This window comes from Montipora capricornis, chromosome 13, assembly GCF_036669925.1.
Source record: "Montipora capricornis isolate CH-2021 chromosome 13, ASM3666992v2, whole genome shotgun sequence".
Classification (NCBI taxonomy): domain Eukaryota; kingdom Metazoa; phylum Cnidaria; class Anthozoa; order Scleractinia; family Acroporidae; genus Montipora; species Montipora capricornis.
The window spans coordinates 15,112,143-15,137,142 of record NC_090895.1 but is presented as its reverse complement, the minus strand read 5'-3'; the positions used below and the strand labels follow the sequence as shown (position 1 = coordinate 15,137,142).

Below are 25,000 nucleotides of genomic sequence, written 5' to 3'. Positions count from 1 at the left end.
GATGAGTCTAGGATTTTCAAAGTTAAGTGATCCAGTGTGTTTGTTGGTAGGTATATGCATGTGTGCGGAAGTCACGACCAGTTTAAAGGGAGAGGAGAGTAAGAGTGATAAGCGATCTTGTGACTCCAAGAAACAACCAAGAAACGAAAAACAAGGAACCAGAAAGTTTAATGTGGCGCGGTGTCGCAAGAAGGGTTAGCGTTGTGCCTACATCCCAGCTTAGGTTTTTCATTCCCTTGAGACTTTCGTTTGAACGTCCTTGAATGCATGTAAAAGTAAATGTTACAAAGTATACTTCATGTAATACGCAAATTTCATTTCAATTAAAAATATTGCTTGCCGTTTGCTGTACATTTCTTAAAAGGGTCTTCATTGAAAGTTCAAACCCTTGGAGAATAAAAAGTTTTGTTCCCGGTATTTCGATATCATTTGTATGTGAATGCTATATTATAATGCGAATACAATACAGAAAGAAGCTTAACCCCGCAAGATTTAAAATGGGTGCAACACTGGGTTAGCCGATTTGGCCGATTAATCTCGTTGAAAGGATGCTAGTAATTCTAATACATTACAACAATTCTTTCAGGCTCTGACCTTTGATCCAATGATTAACTAAAAGGGAGGATTAATTTCAAAATGTTTCGACAATGGCCGATACGATTAGTATAAAATACTCCGTTCAATTAGGCCAAAGGACCCTGTCAGTTCTTTTGCTTTAGCCAGTGCAGCGGTACCTGAGTCGCCGATTTTATTGAGATGCAAATTCAACTTTGTCAGCGTTGAATTGATTTCCATTGCTTTAGCCAGTGCAGCAGCACCTGAGTCACCGATTCCATTGGCAGACAAACTCAACTGTGTCAGTGTTGAATTGATTTCCACTGCTTTAGCCAGTGCAGCAGCACCTGAGTCACCGATATTATTGAAAGACAAATACAACCCTGTCAGCGTTGAATTGATTTCCACTGCTTTAGCCAGTGCAGCAGCACCTGAGTAACCGATTTTATTGCGACCCAAATGCAAGATTGTCAGCGTTAAATTGATTTCCATTGCCTTGGCCAGTAGAGCAGCACCCGAGTCACCGATTCCATTGCGAGACAAATACAACCCTGTCAGCGTTGAATTGATTTCCACTGCTTTAGCCAGTGCAGCAGCACCTGAGTGACCGATCTTATTGCCATGCAAATTCAACTCTGTCAGCGTTGAATTGATTTCCAGTGCTTTAGCCAGTGCAGCAACACCTGAGTCACCGATTTCATGGCAAGACAAATTCAACTTTGTCACCGTTGAGTTTGCTACTATTGCGTGGGCCAGTACAGCAGCGCAACTGTCACCTATCTGCGGTCGACACGAAATACGCTGAATTTCAAGAAGCGAACCAAGAGAACGCGCCAATTCTCTTCCAAAGTTACCCTGTTCTTTTTCACTTTCCTTAATACAATTAAATGCAGTCAATAGGTAGTCATCACTTTCCTCCTCACTTGATTGGTTAATTTTACTTGTTATACTTGCCATAAGTACCATGGCTTTTGCCTCGCACCGTTGAGCTAAGATACCACAGGTAAACATGAGCACTTGTTGAAACTCCTTAAAATATCTTGTGTCAGCAACTAAGCCATCAGGACTAACTTCCTCATCGACAAGCTGGCAACTGAGATAAAATGCAGCAAAGAACTCCTGAAAGCTCTTGTGTAGAAACCCATAGCACCAGCTCGGTCTTCGTTTGCTGCGTCCAGGCTGAGCCGACAGAAATCCCAGTTCAGGTATTAAGTTGCCAGTACCATTTCGGAATGCACTGTCGTCGAAATACATGTCATCGTTGAGGAAGCCATTCAACGCTATACAACCAAGATTCTTCAATTCAGCGTGGTATAATTGTGTTAGGTCTTCGTCCGTTTCTGGTAATTCTTTCTTTCTCCTATACCTTCTCAGCACACACTGCACTATTTCGTGGTAAAGCAGAGTTCTACCTCTCGGCAAATCTCCTTGGAAGTCTTCGCAAAGGAGACAAAGAAGGGCTGTATTTAATGGATTTGCAGTTAGTCCGCTAAGGCTTGCGTCTGTGGCCAGCTTCTCCAAGAGCTTTTGCGCCAAATGCTCCTCGGTTTTGAAATATCTTTGGATAAAATCTTCAGCATTGTTTTCGCTAAATCCCTCGACCTCTAGCAGGGTGTCACAGCATTTCCGTACTTTTATCCCAGACTCATGGCGAGCTGTAACAACCAAGTAACATTTTGAAAGGATTCTTCCTTGAATGATTTCTTTGTAGACAGGTAAATAATGGCTTGGCAACTCATCCAATCCGTCAAGTACCAGCAAAACCTTTGACTGATTGTCCTGAATGAAGGTGAAGAACTTCTCTCCTTCTTCTTTCTTCAGGTCTTTCGGTAAAAGCTGGTCATCGATAGCATCCCATAAATAAGAGTTAATTTCTCTACATCTCAACAACAGCAACACCTGGACATCAGGAAACGAATCTTCAGCTTTACAGTTCTTGGCCCAGTCGTAAGCAACCTTGTTACAATAAGTTGTCTTTCCAATGCCTGGCTGTCCTTCAATCAGAACCTTTCTAGGCTGTGAACATTCTTCATGTGGTCTGAAGATTTCCAACATGTTGACAATGGAGTCAGTCTTAACCCCTCGTTCTTTCTTCCTGCTGACCATTTTCAGCCTGGTGAAAATGTTGTCAAGACGAAATCGAAACTCTTCGCACCAAGGGAATGGCGCAAGCCATCCTTCACGGCTTTTGTACAGTTGTCGAATAACGTCGACAATTTCAGCCACTGACCCATAAGCATCTGAAAGAGAGAAAATCATTACTTGAACATAAAAACGCCGTTGTTCTCCCTACGTTGAATACTTAAGAACAGCACTTACACCTTAGTTGTGTTAAGTCGATTGTACTTTTAATTGATAGTGAAATGTGCGAGAGTCATATATACATTGAACGTCGGGTTGTAACAACTCTAAGTGGGAATGACCATTGCAGTTTAGAGAGTAAGATTGGCAGTTGCAAAGTAAGCCTAAAAAAATTGGACTCGAAGCCATGACTGTGTTTGTCCTTCGCTGCACTATCATCTGATCTCTTTAGCCATCTGGAAGGGAGTCCGTTGCGCGTTCATACCATACATGTACATGGACATGTTTCTCCAATGGCTGAGATGGTAGAGCATTGCAGTGCAATCGCATGGTCATAGGTCCGAGTCCAGTTCAAAACTGAAATTCTTTCATGTCGTCATTGCTTCTTTGCAAGTCTCCCTATATATCCAGTGGTCATTTTTGCCTCCAGTCAGTACAAATAATGATGCGTTTCCCCTTACCACGGAATACTTGGAAGTTAAAAATTATGTCCAAAAAATGTACAATTAGTATAGGAAATGGTATGAACTTGCTCGTGCATTTCGTGATTTATGGCCACGAATGATGTTTTGAAAGTGCCCAAAATTGAACGAGCCTTAGGAGAGCGCGTTTTGGCTGAGGTCTCGAGTTGAATATCAATGCCAATTCAACAAATTCGGATAATTTACTTCCTTAGACATGCTGCTAATTCCAAGATGATGATAGAGCAACAGCAAAGCGTCTTTGCTAAACAGAGCTGAGTTGGCTGGTTCAGTGTTTTCGCCATTGCCTGCAGAGAAGCTTCTTCATCGTCAGAACCTTTCTTTTGATGTTTGAATAGACTTGGGGTAAAAGAAGACTCTATACTGGAACTCTGAATTTTGCAAGCTGACGAGACACAAGATACAAGGAAAAACCCTTGCTTGTAAGGTTCAAATGAAGCAATAATAGAAACGTGGGCTCACCTTGAGCAATAGCACAAAAAAAGAAGAGGCTTGACCTGGGGCTGCACATGGTTATGTTTGATTGCAATTCATTTGCATAACAATGCCTCTTTGATACAAAGGTAGATTACGCATGTGCAAGGAAGTACGCATCAATAAGGAAAAACATTTTGAACATTTTCAGCATCAGCATCAGCATCAGAGTATAATTCAAGCTGTTACTGCGCATGTACATGTGGCTACTTGTTTTGCCTCGATGTCTAGTACATTGTCGAAACACGACTTTGCCATTTGCGTCTTCTCAACTCATGGATGGTCCTGTTTCAGTGCAGATGTCTTGTGCAGCCATCCTTCATGGCCATCAAATTCGGATATACCTGTACTGCATAACAACATCTTTAAGCACCAATGGTAACTTAAATTACTTCTCATAAGCAAATTATCAACTGCTGATTTTATATGTGGATAGAAAAGATTCCTACAACCACTACTGAGTCTTTAAATTTTTGTCAGCTAGAAAATGGTACTCAGTCCTGTGCTTAAAAGAGACTCCCATCCAGCATTTGAATCTCAGACAACTCCTTACAGTGATTACAAGTATCAGTAATACAGCTGTACCTTGTTCTTGATCACTGTGTGTGCTTGTTCCTGCAGCTGCTGAAGCAACGTCAGCACAGCTGGCTTCTGCCTGGCCTGGATCTATCGGAAAACAAACAACATAATCTCCTGTCAGGCTGAAACAATCCTAGCCTAATCCAAAACATGCGAAATTGCTCCTTGACAATGAACTGCAAACTGAATTTTCTCTTAGGTCACTAGAGAGGTTACATCTCCCGCTATGATTGTTATTAAGATATCTTGCCTAATGCAATGGATGGACTGATTCATTACAGCCTTGAAAATTATCTCAATCTACTCAACCATGCACCATCAAGATATCTTGCCAATAATGCACCAGTAACTAAAAAAAATTACCAGAATTTTCACGTTTCTTTTTCTTTCCCTGGTATATTTGCAAAACACTGTCCCAGAGAACATCCTTTAGTGACCTCTGACCTTGCTTTTTAGACATCTTCAATCACAACTGTACAAGGAAACATAATTCATTGATACAGGGGTCAGTGTTTTGTTTGTGATGTACATGTAAAAAAAAAAACATTAAAAAACAAGCTTAATCAGCATCACAACCATTCATCAGAATCACCTGCTCATCTGTAGTTCAAATAGGAATGGCAATTTTAAAATTCTATGTTTTTAAGACGAGCCATGCGATTAGGTGACACGGGGTGGGAGAAGAAGTAAGAACCAGCCCAGTGCACAGAAGTACCGTTGGCAGCAAGGTTCAGTGCCTGCAGCGTACATGCACTCTTCACGCCAAGGGAATGACTGGAAAGCCAGCTGTCATACTTGCTTCTACTCCAAACGTACACTTCAGGGAAGGAAAGCAAGGCAGAGTCAAAGGTGTGGAAGAAACAGGAAGGCAAGTCAGGAATGGGCAACATTAAGCAGATTTCGTGGTAGTTTTCATTGGGGTGAACGTACACATGGTTTTGAATAGAGCCATAACTGAGCCTTTTGGCTGGACTTTGATCTGGGCCAAATGCAATTGATTCACACTGATTTGAAGAGCAGAGCTATTCCAAGTTGTATTTGGGGCTTCAGATCCAAATATACGTACTAGTGCCAAAGGGAATAACATTTTCAAAACACTGGCAAAGGCCGGACTGAAGGACTAGTACTCTCAGAATTTCGTAATAATAATAATAATAATAATAATAATAATAATAATAATAATAATAATTATTATTATTATTATTATTATTATTATTATTATTATTATTATACATGCATGCACGAGAGCTTTGGTGGCATCTGAGACTTACGAATACGACCAATATTATATAGATGGTAGAAGGCCGATGCACAAAGCTTACTAATATGGATAGACTTGTTAGGTGAGAGTCAAACCATGACTCAAGATTCCTAACTTCAGATTTAGCTTCTATGAGTGTGTTACCAACGGTGATACTACCAGAGTTAACCTTCTCAAGCTGCTGTTTGGTGCCTATAACTATAAATTCAGTCTTGTCTTCATTCAGCTTTAACTGATCCCTGAACTTCCAATCCTTTAGATCTTTAATGCAATCACACATAGCGTTAAGGGCAAACGCATCGTCACCTGGGACACTCGGGCTGAACGCCAAATACAACTGTGAATCGTCAGCATAGCAATGAACGCTTGGCAGATGCTTTTCAACTATGTCAAATTGCTTTACTTGTGTATACGGTAAAAAGGATGAGTCATGTGGTAGCTCTCGTAACGTATAATGTGATTGGATACCCTAACCCCAAAACAAAAGACTAAACAATTGAAGCAATGACTTAGACTTAAACAATAGACGCTGATTACAATACCAAACAAAAGCAGCTTACGAGAGCTGCTAATTACTGCTTTGTTTTCAGCTTGGGTATCGAGCCAATCAAATCATACGTTACGAGAGCTGCTACACAAATGAAAAGGATGGGGCCAAGACAACCACAGCTCCCTTGTGGAACCCCTTGCTTCAGGGGAAAGGTAGATGAAAGACCTCCATTCACGGCAACGCGTTGTGAACGATCTGCCGAATATGACTCGAACCAGTCAAGTGCCTTGCCATCCACTCCAAACCTCAACCTCAGACTGTGTTGAATGCAGCACCAGGGATCAAGGAGCACTAGAAGAGTCACCTTTTGCGCGTCCATATTAAGGAGAATGTCATTTTTCACCTTTAGCGACGCTGACTCTGTTCTGCAATGTTGTTTATATGCGGATTAGAACTGCATATGCAAGCCATTAGCAGTCATACGATCGGTGAGTAGGTTGCTAACTGGGCGAAAGTTCTTAAACGCAATCTCGAGACCTTTTTTTCAGCAATGGTCGAACTAATACCTCCTTCCAGGCGAGAGCAAATTTGCTTCATTCAAATGACAAGTTAATCATGTCCGCAATAACCGGCAGCAATACATCAATACATCTATTCAGACCTCGTCCTTTAAAATATAGGTTAAGTCATTGTTCGAATTTCCACATTCAGGTGCCATGTATGGCTGAAATATGCCTTCCTTTAGCTCTTTATACATGCATCTATGACTGGGTGAAGAAAGGACATTCAAAAAAGCCTTACTCTGACCTTTATGGATAACCTATTTTCTTTCACAGATTCTGATGAAATACTGGGATTTTCTTTCTTACGAAAAAGTCTTCAACGAGCGCAGTGGACATATAATTTTCATCTTTCACATGTGAGGATATAGGTGTCGTCATAGTAACTAACGCGATTATCCAATAAAGGGCGACCCTCCCCTTCATCTGCCCCTTCATTGTAAGATACTTTCGTGCTGTAAAATAATTCTTCACTACTTCATACAAATTTTTATTGCACAATTTGGCATGCATGATATGATTTGCTTTTTATAACTTCCATACCTTGTTTCATGTTACACAACATGCGCGTTTTAGCGGTTAGTGACAACTTTTTCACCATTTCGAAAATGAATAAAACAAGTTGTTTTTAATCTTGACCTTTCATCAATATCTATATAATAAACAGAAAATTACATGGCCACTTGGGGATACGATATCTTCGCGTACTGACAGTACCTCTCACGAGTAAGCAAAGCGAATGAGTGAGAGATACTGAAGCAGCGGGGTCAAAGTGACTGTTGATGGGACTGTCACGAGTCAAACAATTGTTGTGGCGAGAAATTAGCGTACTAATCTATTAAAGTCAGGTATCACGGAAACCAGCTGTGATTGACGATGATTTAATTGACGATAACCCAACGTAAACTGAAATGCAATAGAGTGAATAAGCTAACTAATAAAAGATGCTGAAAGTTTATTATTCCTCTTGTACGTCAACGATTTATGTAGATCCAGTAGATCATCTGATAAACTGTCGTTTTGCTTATTTGCTGATGATACTAACCTATTATATGCTGATAGAAATATTAATTCCCTTGAAAGAGTTGTCAATGCCAAATTAAGTAAAGTCCAGGAATGGTTAGTCGCCAATAAGCTAACTTTAAATGCCAAAAAGTCGAATTTTGCAATATTTCATCACAAGAAACTTGATCGTGATGTCATGATCAAGATATTTGATATTCACACTAAGGAGTTTGTCCTCCTCGATCAAAAGACATACATAAAATATCTTGGCAAACTGATTGATTCGAATCTTACATGGAAATACCATACTTCCTATATAACATCAAAAATAAGCAAAACTATTGGCGTTATTGCAAGAAATTTTGTACCATCTAGTACGCTGCTGACGCTTTACAGATCTTTGGTTTCGCCTTACCTTTTATATGGCCTTACTGTCTGGGGCCAGGCACCACAGATATACCTTAACCAAATCCTTGTTCTACAAAAGCGTGCCTTACGTCTTATCTACTTTGCACCTTATAGATCTTCTGCTGTCCCTCTTTTTGTTTCCTCCGGTTGCCTGCCAATCGGCCTCCTTTATTTTAAAGCAGTGTCGATTTTAATACATGATATCCATAATAACTTGTCACCCCGTAATATATCCAACCTTTTTAGTTCTGCAAACGTAATACATACATTCAACACAAGATTTTCTTCTGCCGGTAATCTCTACACTAAGTATTCCAGGTTAACCCATCAAATCAAATCTTTTTCTCGACGAGGCGTAATAATATGGAATGGCATCCCTCCAGATCTGAGGAAATTATCTAAGCCATGCTTCAAGAATAAAATGCGACACTACTTACTTAAAATTCTCAATCAGGAGGAGGATTATGTTGGCATACCGACTATTCTGTCTCACCTACAAAAAGTTATGTAGGCAAGTTTATAGAGTATACATTATGTGCTTAAGATATAGGCACGATTGCGATCAATTTAAGTACTGAATATACGTCAAATTAAAAAAAAAATTGTATTTGTATAATATGTAAATATACCAATTTCACTCAACCCGCCTAGATTAGCTTTCGCTATTTGCGGGTAAGAGTGATTCTTTTGTAATATGTAATAAGAATAATAAAAAATAAACTTGAAACTTGAAAAAAAGTAAACTTGAATACAAAGATGAGAAAATCAAGAATCAACCAATAAATAGCATGCATTCCAATTATAGCTACGATCCATTAAGGTCGTGTATAGCCTCCGAACGCAGACGTATTTCCGGTGGTCGTTTCTCAACGACCGCCGGAAATACGTCTGCGTTCGCAAGCTAGCTCGCGTAAAAGTCTACCAAATTCCACAAAGACAAACATGGAAAATACACGATTAACAAACTAAGCAATTTAAGTAACAGTTTGAGTAACTTGAGATGGCAGGGTACAATTTGGCAACTGCCACTGCAAACACCTGACGTGAAAAAAGGGGATTAATGTCATGCAACTAGAGAAAACTGTAGGTTTCTTTTAATTATAAAACAACCCTAACATAACTCTAACGGAGGGATAGTAAAACGTTGAACTAACGGCTACAAAAACAACTGCCGTAACAAAACAAGGAGGGCGTTGTCGCACGCTATTCTTAAGCAGCTCTCAAATCGGAGAAAGGTAAACCAAAAACTAACCTTTTGTAGACTAGAAGATAAAAATAACAACAAAGGCTGTACTTACACATCGGTTCCCACTTGTACTCCAAATATCCAAGGGTAACCAAACTGAATCCATTAACTGAAAACCTAAGCGTTCTAGTGATATATACAGGCGCAGACAGAGGATTTTGTGATAGAGGGGGCCTCAAGATGTAGTATAACAGTGGCAATATGGGCGCAATAGCGCCCCTCAGGACTGCAAATGGCGCACTTTTCTAGGGAGTTTCGGGCTCATGCTCCTCATGGAAAATGTTTGAGACAGATGTTCTCTGCGATGCAATCGAGTGTATTCTGGACGCTTAAATTCAACAAATGCCTGGATTTCATATTGAACATGGAATGCTAAAATATTTAATAAACAACAGGTGTGGTTGTGGTCAAAGAAGTAATTAACACTTTATGAGCTAGCAGGGGCCGAAGCGATCGCGGCGAGAGCAAAACCTCTTGCCAAAGCGGCATCATCCCTGAAAAATTGTCAAATCCAGTTTGTTTGAGACGGATATTTACTGCATGCATTCTGGGAGACACTGCTTTAATATTACGAAAAAACTTGTCAATTAAAAAACCTAACCTTTTTGCCATTGTGGCTTGGTAATGTAATGACAAACAAAGACTCGTAACCTAGCGGAAACTCAACGCTTGCCGTGTGGTGTTGATTTTTAAAAAACCTCTTTTTCATCGTTTCATCGATTCGTTTGGGACACTAACAGCAGTCTGATGTCCCTAGCAGGGCTTCGATTGCGCGGCTAGCGGATTGAAATGAAAGAAAAACCTTTGCTCTTGAATTCTAGGGTGGAATTTTAACCGTGGAAACATATAAACAAGGAATATTTGACCGAATTTGGTGGGCTCATGAGAATTGAGTGTTCAGCCTGGTATTTTACCATAACCGTTGACAACTGATGAATAGACTATATTCGTATTCTCAGTATTGGACTGGAACTAGCTTGCAATGGAGGCTAATGCGGGGGAATATATTAAAAAGTATTTGCATTTGAAAGGATTCCCCCGCATTAGCCTCCATTGCAAGCTAGTTCCAGTCCAATACCGAGAATACGAATATGGTCTATTGATAATGGATTAATTCGAATAAAATCCGACGCCTGTAACATCTTTCAGTTTGTCGGTTTGAAGCTGGTTAATACGGGCCGTTGATTCGAACAACGGTCGATAAATTTTCTTATTTACAATGTGTATTAAAGAAAACATATTCAAGTAACAAAGTTCGAAGTACCTTCCTACAAACGTTTACAAAAGAAAAAAAAATCCTGAACGTAAGGGAGTGTCGGGGCCCGCTGGGCCCACCCCTAAATCCGACCTTGATATATGTGTGGAAGAGTAACTTATCAAAGACACGTTAACGTCAAGGCAAATGTGACTGGTAAACTGAAAATAATAATCTGAAACAGGAAAGCTTTGCTTCAGATACTATCAGCACTTAAGGATAAAATTTGTACTCCCGCGCGACCATGTAATACCTTCTATACGCTTGGATATGGGAAAATCCAAGAGTTCAAACTCTAGAGTCTACAATAACCAGTGGTCTGCCACTGCAGTACTGTAGCCCCACGGTCATCTAACTAGCATTATTAATGGTGTTACCCAAAATAGTCCACTTGTTTGCCACTGTAGCCCAACCAGTCCAATGCAGTTAGTCATTTACGTGATAAGGGCATATTTTTGATGGTGAGTCTTCAGTTAAGGGTTTGAGACTCTGCAACAGTACTGTGTGCCTACCGTATACAAAGTTTCTTTACACTTACTGACATTAAACATCGCTCTTCGTTTTTAAGCCTAAGCCATTAACTGTAAAGATTAAATTTTAGAGCTCATTTAGGTGATATAAGGTACATTTTAAAATATCTACCTATAAGTTAAGGGTTTGAGACACTTTAAATCATGTCAGGCAGGTACAAAATACAGGTCGCAGGTCACAGGTCACAAGTCATTCTTTTACCAACACGGAAAGTATCCTAAACCTTCATAAAAGCTAATCTTAGCCCTAATTAGGCCTAAACAAAAGCTTTTAGGCCTAAGGGTAGGTTTTATGATTGTTTAGGATACTTTCTGTATTAGTAAAACAATGACCTGTGACCTGTGACCTGTGTTTTGTACCTGCCGAATCATGTCTGATCTTTGCCCACCGGACTGCTGGACCGTGGTGGCAGTTATTTGTGACCCTCTCGCTTCAAGATGATCCATTCGGAATGTATCATAGACCTCCTCTGGGTTACTATCATAAAATTTCTTTTTCTATTTTACGTTTTACCGTTAAGTTGTCGTCTTATTGCGATATTGGTGTTTGCTAACATTTACTATATTGCCGATAAGTGTTACTTTTCGTTTTATTTCTTGGAGTATGGTGTATTACCTGTCTCAGTGTTAATGAGCTTCTTTTAAGTGTTGTTATGTAGCCACACAATTTGAATAAATTAGTGAAACTATATATGTGTAAAAAGACGTGGGCGTTGGCGGCCCAGACTAAAAGAGGACGAGTCCAAGTTGTATCTAGAGACGGTTAAGATTGAATTTGAAACACTGCTAAGAGCCATTAGCAGGAGCCGTGTCTGAGTACCAAAGTTCAAAACCCCTTTGCATACGGTGGAATGACCATAAATAACAAAACTAAGAGGAAAGGAGTAAGGAGGAAGAAAGAAAGAAAGAACTTGAAATTCTGTGAGTAGTTGGAGGAAAGAAGATGAGAATACTCAATTCATAGGAGAAACCTGAGAGTGGTTTTGGTCTCTTTTATGGGCCACGCCCAGATTGGTCTCCTTTACGGGTTTAATTCAATTGAAAATTTCCAACAAGCATCCCTGCCCCTTCATTTTCAAAGTCCCCCCCCCCCCCGCCTACGGGCATTGAAGAACAACTGAACTTTAAATTAAGTCCCGGATGTGTCGCATGAGCATTATATTACATCACAACTAGAATTTGGTAATGTAACTGCACAGTGCAAAAAAACACATCTCATGTTTTGCCTTAGGAATGTTCGATTTCATTTTCCAAACAATTTAAGCAGAATGAGTTTATGCATGTAAGATTATTTTGAATAGCTTTGGGCAGTTAGTATGTCCTCCCCGAAATGTAGAAGGGCTTGCATTGATTTAAATAAAGGTTGATAGACCGTAATACTGATAATGTGTCATCACAAAAACAAGTCAAGTTGAATTGTTTCAAAATTGGTTACAATTACCCTCTCACCTCCGCACAGACTCCCACTGACAGTAAGCGCTTGTTTTTCCTGTCTGAGTCTCCTATTATAAACAGCAGATAGAGAGAGAGAGAGACAGAGAGACAGAGAGAGAGAGAGGATTATCTACAATCGTCATGGGAGGTGGCTCTTAACTACACAAAGACAATGGTTGCTAAGGAATCTTTTTAGTCAAGAGCCCTACAAAAATTTGCACGGATGGTTCTTTGAAGTAACTTTTTCAATGGAAATCTGACATCACTTCAATCAGAAGGCGCATGCGCAATTCTACCTCGACATCAGTCCGAGTCACTACGGAGTTACATGAGAAGCATGCGCATGCTTATCAAGTCATTGAAGTGTTTGCTTTCGAGCCAGTCGACACGATTTATAGTGATTCCAACCCTTCAGACAGTGCTCTGCAGGACTAGTCACCGAACGTGAGTAATTTGCCTTGTCCTTTCTTCGTTTTCCACTAACCTTTATTTTCCGCCAGAAATCCTTTATTTAAATGGCGGACGAGATAACCCCACCCTCTGTGGTCCCAATCTGCCCACCGGGCGCTACAGCTGACCCACTGGGTCATAAACCCAGTCTAGAAGAGACGCTGGCGAGCCTAAGCCAAAATATGGGTCACATGGCGGACATGATGGGAAAAATGTATGATCGTCTTAACGAAAATGACGACGTATTGAGCCAGAAACGCGAGAAACGGCAACGTCGAAGGCCTCCTACTGACTCCGAGTCAGACCCCGAAGAGGAGGATAGACCTCATGGGAAATCGAGGCGTACAGATGATGACGCTTTAAGCGTACACGTGTCCAATTCGGACGACGAAGTCAATGATCTGTTGAATGGTAGTAACCCACCGGGTTCAAACAACGTCGGCGACAAAGCTGATAATGAGGATGCGCTTCTCAAAGAGCTAGAAGCTGCACTGCACGATGCCGATAAAAAGGGGCCGAAAATTCAGCAGCAGCTCGCAGACATCGCTGTTAAGCGTTGGGGTAAAAAACTGAACGCTGAAAAAGTTAGCAGCATTCTTGCCAAGCACGTGCAACCAGAAAATTGTGAAGAATTAAACATTCCACGGGTAAATCCCGAGATATGGGCGACCTAAACGCGTTTAAGCGCAAGCCTGAGTTGCGCTTCGCTAACATGCAACAATCGTTGCAAAAGGCTACCTTCGCCTTGTTATCCACGTGTAATGAGCTTTTGGCGGTGAAATCTCAAGTAGAAACTAAGGAAATGCTCACAGACAGCGTTGACGCCATTGCCCTTGTTGGGCATGTGGCGTCAGAACTATCTGCCTTGAGGCGTGAACACCTCAAGCCGTCTTTAAGGCCCGAATTTCACGCGATATGCGCGAACAACGCCACTACAACTTCGAATCTCTTATTTGGGGACGACCTGGCAAAACAAATTCGTGATGCCAAAGAGACGAATCGCCTTAGCAAAACCGTCGCCGGTCCATCCCAACAGTTTGACCACAATAAAGGCTACCGGCGACACAGCTCATGGTCAAACAAAGCATCAGAGAAACACCACAAAGGTGGTTCACGGCCGCCTTTTTTGGGGAAAGGCCACCGCTCGGCGGGGAAAAAGAAACCCTACCCAGACAGGACCGAGACAGACAAGAAATAAGTGCTTCACTGGCAAAAATTAAGTTAGCGGTGAGTAAATTTCTACCATTTATAGAGTTAAATTTAAAGAAATACCTTATCGCTCGTTGTGACACATTTGTGGCCGGATGCATAGGGCATTCCTTAGGGGCGTGGAAGGAAATAACTTCTGATAAGGAAATTCTTTCCACTGTAATGGGAATGAAAATTGTTTTTGATGAACCTCCTCAACAACAATTTCTACCCACATGTAAGAGGCCCGCCAGTGAGGAAGCTGTTATCGATCTAGAAGTGGAAAAGCTTCTATCGAAAAGTGTCATTGAGCCCACCGGGCACAGTCATGGAGAAATAATTTCTGATGTATTCGTGCGCGTTAAAAAAGATGGTGGTCACAGAATGATTCTTAACCTTAAGAATCTTAACAAATATGCCAACAAACTCCATTTTAAGATGGACACTCTCAACACCATCATTAAACTAGTTGAGAAAGATTGTTTCATGGCGTCAATTGACTTGAAGGACGCATACTATTCCGTGCCCATCGCAAGATCGGACAGGAAATACTTACGATTTTTTTGGAGGGGGCAACTTTATCAGTTCACATACTTACCCAACGGCCTCTCATGCGGTCCCAGAAAGTTTACCAAACTTCTTAAACCCGCACTCATAGAGTTACATCTCAAGGCTCATATCTCCAGCGGTTATATCGACGACCTGTACTTACAGGGGAAGACTTATGATGCCTGTGTGCATAATGTTATAGACACCGTAATTCAAATTGATGCCTTGGGACTCGTAACCCACTCAGAAAAATCCGTCTTTAACCCAACCCAACAACTAGTAATTCTGGGTTTCGTTCTGAACTCAGTTAATATGACAATTACATTAACTCGGGAAAAAGCCTTGACTCTCCAAACTGCGTGCACATCGCTGCTTAACACGGCTTCTCCTACTATAAGGGTAGTAGCACGAGTGCTCGGAAAGATGGTTTCATCTTTTCCTGGGGTCATGTACGGGGCTCTATACTATCGCCACATTGAATACGATAAAACTCGCGCACTGCGAAACAACTGATGGAATTTCGACAGGCGCATGTCTTTATCGGCAAATGCTAAATTGGAGCTTGAGTGGTGGATAGCTAATGTGCTGACAGCGGAAAATGTAATGACCCGGGATCAGCCATCAGGCGAGCTGATGACTGATGCTTCAAACAACGGTTGGGGGGCTGTGTGCGGACCACAGTCGACAGGTGGCCTGTGGGCTTCGGACGAAAAGCCCCACCACATTAACTATCTAGAACTGTTAGCAGTTTTTCTAGGCCTTAAAGCTCTATGTAGCTCCCACCGCGACGGGCATATCCGGTTAAAGATTGATAACACTACGGCGGTTGCGGTAATAAACCACATGGGAACAAGCCATTCTGGGCACTTAAACAAATTATGCAAGGAAATTTGGGATTGGTGTATAGCACGAACCTCTGGATCAGTGCGGGACACATTGCAGGGAAAGCTAGAAGCTGACCTGGAATCCAGAAAAAACCAAACCATAACTGAATGGATGCTAAATACAACTTTGTTCTCACAATCCCTGGAAACATTGCAATTTGCACCAGATATCGACCTATTCGCGTCTAGACTGAACAAACAGCTTCCTAATTATGTCGCATATAGGCCGGACCCAGAATCAATAGCCATTGATGCTTTCACAATCAACTGGGCAAAACTAAAGTTCTATGCCTTTCCTCCCTTTAGTGTTATAGCAGCTGTGCTCAAGAAGATCCAGGAGGACAAAGCCACTGGCGTCTGCGTGCTTCCCAACTGGCCGACACAGGCCTGGTTCCCCAAGGCAATGAAAATGACGGTACAGGAACCGGTAGTGTTGGCAGCGAGCAAAACACTACTCCATTTGCCCAACCAACCAACCGCACTCCATCCGCTCCACAAAAAACTGACCCTGCTTGTTTGCCACTTATCAGGACGCACCTGAACAATAAAGAGATCTCAACTACTGCGAAAGATATCATTACGGCCTCTTGGCGCGCTAGTACTGTTAAACAGTACCAAATACACCTCTCGCGATGGGAAATGTTTTGTACATCTCGAAACATTAACAAATTTAACGCTAGTATTGAAAATGGAATTTTCAGAGGACAGAACTGTCAACTTCTCATAAGCTTTATCAAACCACACAATCCGGTCTCCAATTCCACAATAGGTAAATGGGTGAAGTCTATTCTCGACGACGCAGGCATTGACGTCACAAAATTCTCTGGGAATAGCGCTAGACCCGCTACGACTTCCTATGGTACTCACACTGGTCTTACTCTCCAAGACATACTTAAGGCCGGAGGCTGGTCGAATGCACAAACATTTGCTACCTACTACAATAAGCCAATTGAGACCAATTTTGGTGCTAGCATTTTAGAACACTTCCGGGGTACTCAAAACTCTTAGCTTACATTTCTTGTGTAACGCAATGGATTGTTCATTGCTATCATTCCTGTTATGACCCATTAAAGCTGTTATTCCTTCACACGATACACAGCTACTTCACTTGTTCGTGTTTCCAGGGCTTTCAAATCTCATTAACTCCCGTAGTGACTCGGACTGATGTCGAGGTAGAATTCAAAAATTAAACGAGACTTACCGAAGTCGATGTTTGATTGGAATTCTTCCTCGTCATCAGTCAGGAACGAAGGAGTTACATGCCCGACCCTTGGCTTTTTGCCCTCCCGTTCCTTCGTTCCTTCTTTCTCCTGGAAACACTCGCTTTTAAGACTGACTTGATAAGCATGCGCATGCTTCTCATGTAACTCCTTCGTTCCTGACTGATGAAGAGGAAGAATTCCAATCAAACATCGACTTCGGTAAGTCTCGTTTAATTTTTGAATTATTCCCAGTCCTCTATTGTGCGTTTCAGTGAAACACATGTAAAAACTCAGGAAACGAAAGGAAGAAGCGGTTTTCTAAAAATCAAAAAATGGAAACTGTCCAATTATTTTTAGTAAACTGTATCATGGCATTTCTATTTGGACCAAAAAATAGAACAGATATTTTGAAACGTGTATCAAAGGAGAGCCTTACGACATCATAATTTTTTGAGAACTACTTTTTTTTGAAAATCCATGCTACAGATTTTGTGGTGTTAGGATCTTATACTGCTGAGTTAAAAATGCGAAGAAAAAAAAAAAGAACAACAACAACAGTTGACTCGCTGAGTGTTTAGGCGTTTCTGTTTTGGTCACGTGATTTACCAAATATGGTTGTGAGCCGAACAATTCCATTTCCCATTTTGGACAAAATGCCAGTACCAGTGGCAAGTTTTAATTCTTAGAAATTCCAGATGGCGCTGTTATAGAGAAATTGTAATTTTAGAGCAACGATGATATGTTGTATGAAGCATTTAATACTGAAGAACGGAGGCAATGAAGACAGTGCTAGGTATAATTGTAGCTGCATGGGATTGCTTACCCAAGTGTCCGCCGAAAAAACCTGCTATCACCTGGCACTTGAAAGTATTCTGAACGGTGTAGTCTCCCGTTTCTCTACGTCACCTTCAGAGTCACTTTCATCATCATCATCATTACTAAATTCATCAACGCAATTTATTATTCTCACCAGTATCTTCCTCGGAGTCTTCGCTCTCTTCACTAGAAAGGAAAGGAAAGGAAAGGAAATTTATTTAAGTGTCTAGTCGTTCTAGCTGTGGAACACTAATTGGGGACACTGTAAACTGAAATTAACAATTAACGCAAATCAAGTCAAATGTGAACAAATTTGATTCATTTCAAATGTGGACAAAGTCAATTAACGAAAATCAAGTCAGTCCCTAAGCTGAAGGTCTTGCAAATCGGCAGGTACGTTCAAGGATGTTTCAGTGCCTATACCTGACACATTTACCATGGCCCAATATCTCATCTGAACTTCTTCTTTCCGAGTGAGTTGCAGGGGGTTAAGGTTTAGTTGATTTGTGCTAGTGAAGAAGTATTTATTAGAGATTGGGATGTTGTAGGTAAGGAGCTAACTTTGAGGTTTAAAAACAAGTCTGTTAGCATTAGGAAGGACCTCACTCTCACATGGCGGTGGCTAGGAACGCAAAAAGACCGCATGAAATATTTGTTCCTAGTGGTCAAATCTCATTTTCCCACCGAAAAGCCAGATCAATCCAGGTCCCATTTTACCCCTTCATGACCCACTTTAGTTAACGCTCTTTTAAAATTAAAGATTGCAATTAATCCGCCGGAAAAAGTTATTGCTATAACAGCTAAAAAGGAGGCATTGTTACTCAGAAATAATTATAAAATAATAAGAACAATTTTGTTTAAGAACCTTAACAGATAGGGAGGGGTGTATCAAAATCATAGCTGCTAAAAGCGAAAGACTAATCACCGTAACTGTCCAACACTACATATTTATTAACAAGATGTGGATGAGGACACCAGAACAAAATTGAACGACACGAAGTTCAATTACCACTTTATTACATCCATTTAAAAATCACACAATAAATTATTTTATCGCTAAAATACATTATTTTAGTCAGTACCAATATTTCATTGATCCAGTTGGAAACAAAAATTGCAAAATTTACTACACAATAGTTTTCTTTGTCTCTCATTTTCCTGAAATTTGATTTCTTACCTTAAACAAGCCTTGAAATCTGATTTGTTGTTTTGGTTTAGTGTTTCTTAGTCATTGGCTAACGAATAGCCTTAAAAAAAGACAAACAAATTTAACACTAACGGAAAGACAGCCCATAAAAAAAACAAAGATCCGCTTACAGAGGTGGCACATAACTAAAATGTGATTACATCTATGAATGTTCGTTATTTAAGGATTCTGCAAAGTGGTCTTCACTTCATACAGTTAACTTTCATTACCTTCCACTATCGCCTTAAGGTCATAATATATTCACGTTTTTGTAAGAAACTAATCGCCGTCAGTTGCAATGTGTTATGTAACAAAGAGCTACCGAAAAGAACTGCAACAAAAAAGGTCTTGTGCGCTTTTCAGATGTTAGGAAGAAACGTATCATGAATCGTATAACCTACATTATGTATACTTTACTTAAAAGTGCGTGCACAATCATTAATGATAATAAATCGAAGCGGAAAAGAGCAATACAGCAGAAATTAATATGACTAAAATATCTGTTTATCATCAGTCAAATTACCAAGAAAATATTACATCTCAGTCTTCCTATTTATTGTTCAGACAAAGTCATTGGTTCGTCGCTTGGAAGTCTTGAATTGAGGTCCTTTGCATTCTAAGCGCTGCTTTATAATTATTTCATGATGGTCATGCGCGGAACTGCTGCTTGCTCAATTTACGAGTTCAATCGATGGATTCCAAGGCCGAATTATATTTCCTTTTAAAATTAAGCACGGCGAAAAATCCCGAGTTCACATATAATATCAGGGGCTGCTTCTTTATACGTTGTGAAATGTGAGGCATCCAAACGAAGTGTAATGTGTCCTGTCGTTACCAACCTTGATGTGTGCATTCTTACTGTGTAGTAACGCAACAAACACATTCCATACCTTGTTTTGCGTTCACTACTCTCCGTTTAACTTTGCATTTTTCGAGGTACAAAGTTTAATACATATCCACAGTGATCAAGAAGGATTGCATAGGATGTTCCTGAGACAAAAAAAAAATTCATCATAAAGTTAATCTCACAGCAATAGTTGAGTACAGTGTCGATTGCCCGGGGGGGACTCCCATATAAAAAGGGGAGGGATGCTTGTCGGAAATTTTAAATTAATCCCCTAAAGGAGACCAATCTGGGCGTATGTGTTTGTTGCGTTACTACACAGTAAGAATGCACACATCAAGGTTGGTAACGACAGGACACATTACACTTCGTTTGGATGCCTCACATTTCACAATGTATAAAGAATCAGCCCCTGATATTATATGTGAACTCGGGATTTTTCGCCGTGACTTTTTTGACCCCTAAAGTAAAGATACACTTTTATATTTTTTTGCGCGCAACCCTAAAGGAGACCTTTTGCCCAGAACCCCTCAAAGTGAGAACAAAATCCGAAATCTGCACCTCTAAGGCAGGCGACGAGCATCCCGCTCCTTTTTATATGGGAGTCCACCCCCCCCCCCCCCCTCCACTCCCCCGGGGTCGATTGTTTGAAGGAATAACTTAAGTAGCCTGCAAAGAACAAAAAGCGTCTACTCTGTTCTTGGAATTAAACAGTAAACGATGCTTTGTGATTCTTACATACTATTATACGAATAGCCTATGCCTTATTGAGTTGAAGCATACTTGAAAGTCATTCCTCCAAAACTTAGAATCACTTCAAGGATTAACTCTGTTAATACACCCACAACTCTTAGTCTGGGAAGAGTCATGAGATCAATTAGGAAAACAGGAAGTCCTCACGCCTTAGGCGAGTTTATTAAGAAACTAAAACTAGTAAATGTTCCGAAGTATAAAGGCAAAGGTAATTCTTTCTAATCTCAAATTCAAGATAAGTATGTGTTTTACTTGGCTAAATTAACATCGATCACAAACCCTGACATTAAAAGAACCACCCGATAGACCGATTCGGCTAACTCAATGTCGTACCCGATTCAAATCTCTCATTGTGTTTTGCATTTGCATGGTAATGTAGCATTCACATTTAAATTACAGGGAAATACTTTGAACAAAACAATTTATTCCCAAAGGGTTTGAATTGGGTACAACATTGAGTTAGCGGAATTCGTCTTTAGATCTTATTCGCTTGCACATTTTGTATTCCCATTTCAAATCATCAGATCATATGACCATACTCGGGAGACTTGGTCCTCTGTTTTGCTCATTAAAAAGAGTGTATGCAGAGATATTCATGCTTGCATGCACTCATTTTAATGAACACGACAAAGGATCAAGTCTCCTGAGTATTAGCGCATGATTTGAATTGGGTAAAAACAAAACATAGAAGCAAATAAGGTCTATTGCCGGAATGATCAGTCAACTTCTAATCTTCTATCAGAAAAAAACGTTTTGTTCTAAGAATCGATTTTGCAAAACATTTTAAAAGAAATATTAACGATAAAAAATGTATTATTGCGACGTTTCAGTGCAGCATGTAAAGAAAAGAAGGAAAATGTAAAATATGTAAATGGTGGATAAAGAATGTAAATTAAAGGAAAGAAGAAAAAAGTTCAGAGTTGGTGTATTAAAGTTAAATCTGTTAAATAAATTTCAGTTGCAAAGTATAGGAATGAGTCCGGCTGCCTGCCCGACTACTTTGGCAATTTGTTGCTTACTTGATTCTAAGGAGTTAAATGTTTGTGTATGTTTACAATAATACCAGTAAAAAAAAAAAAGAATTGGTTGCCATGCCAAAGAAAGATGCATTCGTCAGAAAACCCGGCACTTATGCAATAGTTTAATATAAAAGATATTGATCAACCTGTCCAATCCAGTGCAAATTTTAAAAGCATCATGTTTTTGAAAGTACTGTACTTTTCAGCAGTGGACGCTGCTCGAAGATTGCCGATGATTGTCCAAGGCCGGATGAATTAAAATAATGATCAGAGTGGTGATCTTTACACGCGATCGTAAGTAAACTTAAGAAAATCTAAGTTTTTCACTTAGTTTACATAGATAGCGGAATTTTAGGCGCGCTGAATGTAGACGGAGCTGCTAATCCCCAGCGGCAAAGCCGCGAGGAGAATGGGAAGGAGAAAATTGAAATACGTATTTCTCCCGGCTTCTCCGCCCGCGATTAGCGGCTCCACCGCCAAAACTTAATTCCGCGGGCCTAGAATACCGCCAGCTAATCAGACTATTCTTACTTAATGCATTAGCACACAAACAATGCAAATACTTCAAGTAAACTTTATCACAATGGTATGCTGTGATTGACATGTTTGGACCTCCTGTTGCAGCCCAAGAAACCGCAAGGCGGTCGTAAGGATGGTTTTCAAGTCACTTATCTCTTGCTTGCATCGTTTCAACTTTCCGACTTTAATGAGATGCAAAGTAAAATAACTTGAGGTTTTTCTTAGGCCTTCACACGCGCATTTTTTGTTTAAGTACAACTTAGCCGCTCTTAAGTCTTACTTAAGATTCAAGAGTGAAGACTACCAGTATGTCGTTTTGTTGATTAATACAAACAATTTTAAAGGGCCTGACAAGTTACTCCCCTGGGAAATGAACAATCAAATTTAGATGGTTAGTTTCGCTCTGTTTAGCATTGCTTGTCCGCTAATGGCTTCCCAATAGATTTGCGATGTATAATAATGTATATTCCCAATCTTGCTTCCTTTGCTTGATAAGTGCTGGCCCATATAGTATTAAGAATTTGCTTTTGATCAATTTCAATGTGCTGTAAGAACGTCATGTGAACTCAATTTTGTGTTTTTCAAAAGCACATCTTCCTGCCTTTTTAGTAACCCTCGATAACTCGATAATTAGCAATGATTAGCTTCTAATGATGCAGCACAAGATAATTCTCCGAAACATGCTCCTGGAAACCACATTGATTAAACGTGACCATACATATATATACCTGTATATAAATTATTACAATGTGAAACAAAGTGTATCCAACAAATCCACTGTCTGGGTGCCTTTTTTATTGCAGAGTTTTGAAACAAGCAATCGTGGACAATATTCCGGCCGGTGTACGTTGGATCTATTGGCTTGATCTAATCGGCGTAGAAACTTATTTTTATCCTTATAATAGAACGATGCGGAAAGGGACAGCAATGACTAGAATATCCCTCCATCGTCATCAAAATTGCAGAGAATGTTAGATCTCCAATATCCTTTTACTTCTTGAAGGCAGACACATCATTTACGCACTCGAATTATGCAAATAAGGCGAAGCACCTAGCAGATATTTAGCAGATCACCTGATCCTCTTGCGGAAGACTGTGATGACTGATCGACTGGTTTCCAAGGTCCTTCCCTTTGAAACCTCGGTGAAAACACGAGCATATGATTTCTGGGGGAGATTTTTTTTATTTCTGTTGGTATTGGTAAGAAGTAAATCATCGAAGCGAAGTGAAATATGTGCTGACGAATCACATTCTTAACTTCAAAAATCCCATACCTTGTTTCGCGTGCACCTTTCTCTTTTAAACTTTTTTCAAGGTAGAAATTTTAATCCGTGCATACAGCGATCTCGAAGGATTGGACAGGATCCGTGTCTGAGACAAAAAGGAATGCAACATAAAGATTAACTCACAAGTCATTAGAATTTTTGTGGAATGACTGTTCAAAAGAATCATTAAAATGGAACGAGAAGCCTGCAAAGGACAAAAACGTATCTTCGCTGTTCTTTGGCGCTTAAACAGTAAAGGATGCTTTGTGGCTCTTACATAATATCATATGGATAGAATACATGCCTTATTGAGTTGAAACAGACTTGAAACCTCAACCTTTCCTAAACTTTAAGTCACTCCCAATGATTACCTACTCTGTTACACCCACAATGAACTTTTGTCAACTTTTGTCATGCTTCAGTTCTTGAAACCTTTAAGTTGAATTTTGCATAATTCTACGATCAGGATGCTCGATCACATTCTTTGCTTGTCTAGGTTAAATTATTTGAAGGTTTATTACGACGGGCAATAAACCCTCTAGCTTTCTCTTCTCGGGAACCCAGTTGAATTTGGCCTAATATTAAGACCGGTAACTTCAAGTATGTTACATAACTTTGGCAGTTCTCATGTATCACATTCACGTATCCCCGTATCCACTAAGCTCGGAGTTTCCACTGCGTATCCACCCAATTTAGGTCATAGCTTCGAGGTGGCAGGGTATCCTGCAGTTAAGCCTTTAAACTGTAAGAAATGATGACTCATCCAGTCCATTCAAACTCGGTCTCTAGAAACATCTTCCCGATGAAGAGAGCTTCTAAATTATGCGTTCCGGTTATCTAGTCGCTGAGAGGGTTGAATGAAGAAAGATTTATTTCGAAAAAAAACTGAGGTAAATCATTATGAAATTGAGTTCTTTTTGGGACACATTTAAAACAATCGCTAATCGAAAGCAAACTCTAATTTCAACTCAACCACGCAAAGAGATTGCCGCGTGACGAACAGCAGTCTGCCCTGAACCTGTCAAGTAAAGTTATATCGAGCGATCAAGCCAACCTGCTTTGATGTTTGATTGTTTTTCAAGAGTTCAATAACACTTCTGAGTTAACACGTTGTTTGTACTTATGAACAGAACGATGCACTTTGTTGATTCTTTCAAAAAATCTGGTGCATTTTGTCAAAGCCGCTTCATTACGGCCAAACGCGTTTACGTAAACGATTGGAGAAATCGAATGATTGCGAGCGGCCTTCACTCCATAAACAGTCTAGACTAGCAAATTGTCTGACAAACGTAAAACCCACTGTTAAATTGCAACGTATGAACAAAAGCGGATGACAACGAAGAAGAAGATGAAGCAACTTCGGAGAGACGCATATACGTTAGCTTACTTCTTCCTGGGCTTCTGATAGGATGTGGAAACAAATTAAAGTTTATGCGGAAAAAATTGGCCATATTATGCGTAAACATGAGTTGATTATGCGGAAATTACACCTGGTTATGCGGAAATTTGAATAATTAGAAAACTAATAATTAGGCCAGCCCAATGTATTTACATGCTTATATGGCAAATGAGGACTCCAAATTGCGACCTTTTCCCTTGCGATTAAAATACCTGAAGGAGTCGCCAATTTGCGACCAGCTTTTACCGTTGAAATAAAAGAGTTAGCAGTTGGCGTTTTGTCACGACCTTTGCCAAAGTAAGTAAAGCAATGAAAAATTATTTCGCTTCTCGTCATGAATTTTTTT

At 40.2% G+C, this 25,000-nt stretch overlaps 2 protein-coding genes and 1 pseudogene across 6 annotated transcripts; 2 read left to right on the top strand and 1 right to left on the bottom strand.

The window, feature by feature from the left end:
* Positions 1-151: 151 nt before the first annotated feature.
* Positions 152-23,871, bottom strand: LOC138029165 (NLR family CARD domain-containing protein 3-like). Of its 5 annotated transcripts, none has more exons than XM_068876869.1 (8): positions 23,560-23,871; positions 23,265-23,361; positions 19,746-19,845; positions 17,824-17,855; positions 12,588-12,648; positions 4,755-4,863; positions 4,398-4,478; positions 152-2,795 (listed from the first exon to the last, which is right to left on the bottom strand). In XM_068876869.1, the coding sequence occupies exons 6-8, from the start codon at positions 4,849-4,851 to the stop codon at positions 661-663; spliced, it is 2,313 nt and encodes a 770-aa protein (XP_068732970.1). In that variant the 5' UTR covers positions 4,852-4,863; positions 12,588-12,648; positions 17,824-17,855; positions 19,746-19,845; positions 23,265-23,361; positions 23,560-23,871; the 3' UTR covers positions 152-660. The 5 variants fall into 5 exon arrangements, with proteins under 5 accessions (XP_068732970.1, XP_068732969.1, XP_068732971.1 ...); XM_068876868.1 differs by having other exon boundaries at positions 12,596-12,648; XM_068876870.1 differs by having other exon boundaries at positions 12,596-12,648; positions 23,631-23,871.
* Positions 13,096-16,623, top strand: LOC138030591 (uncharacterized; annotated as a pseudogene).
* On the top strand, positions 15,299-16,192 carry LOC138030590 (uncharacterized). Its single transcript, XM_068878484.1, has one exon. It carries the CDS (start codon positions 15,299-15,301, stop codon positions 16,190-16,192), a length of 894 nt encoding a protein of 297 aa, XP_068734585.1.
* Positions 23,872-25,000: the final 1,129 nt, after the last annotated feature.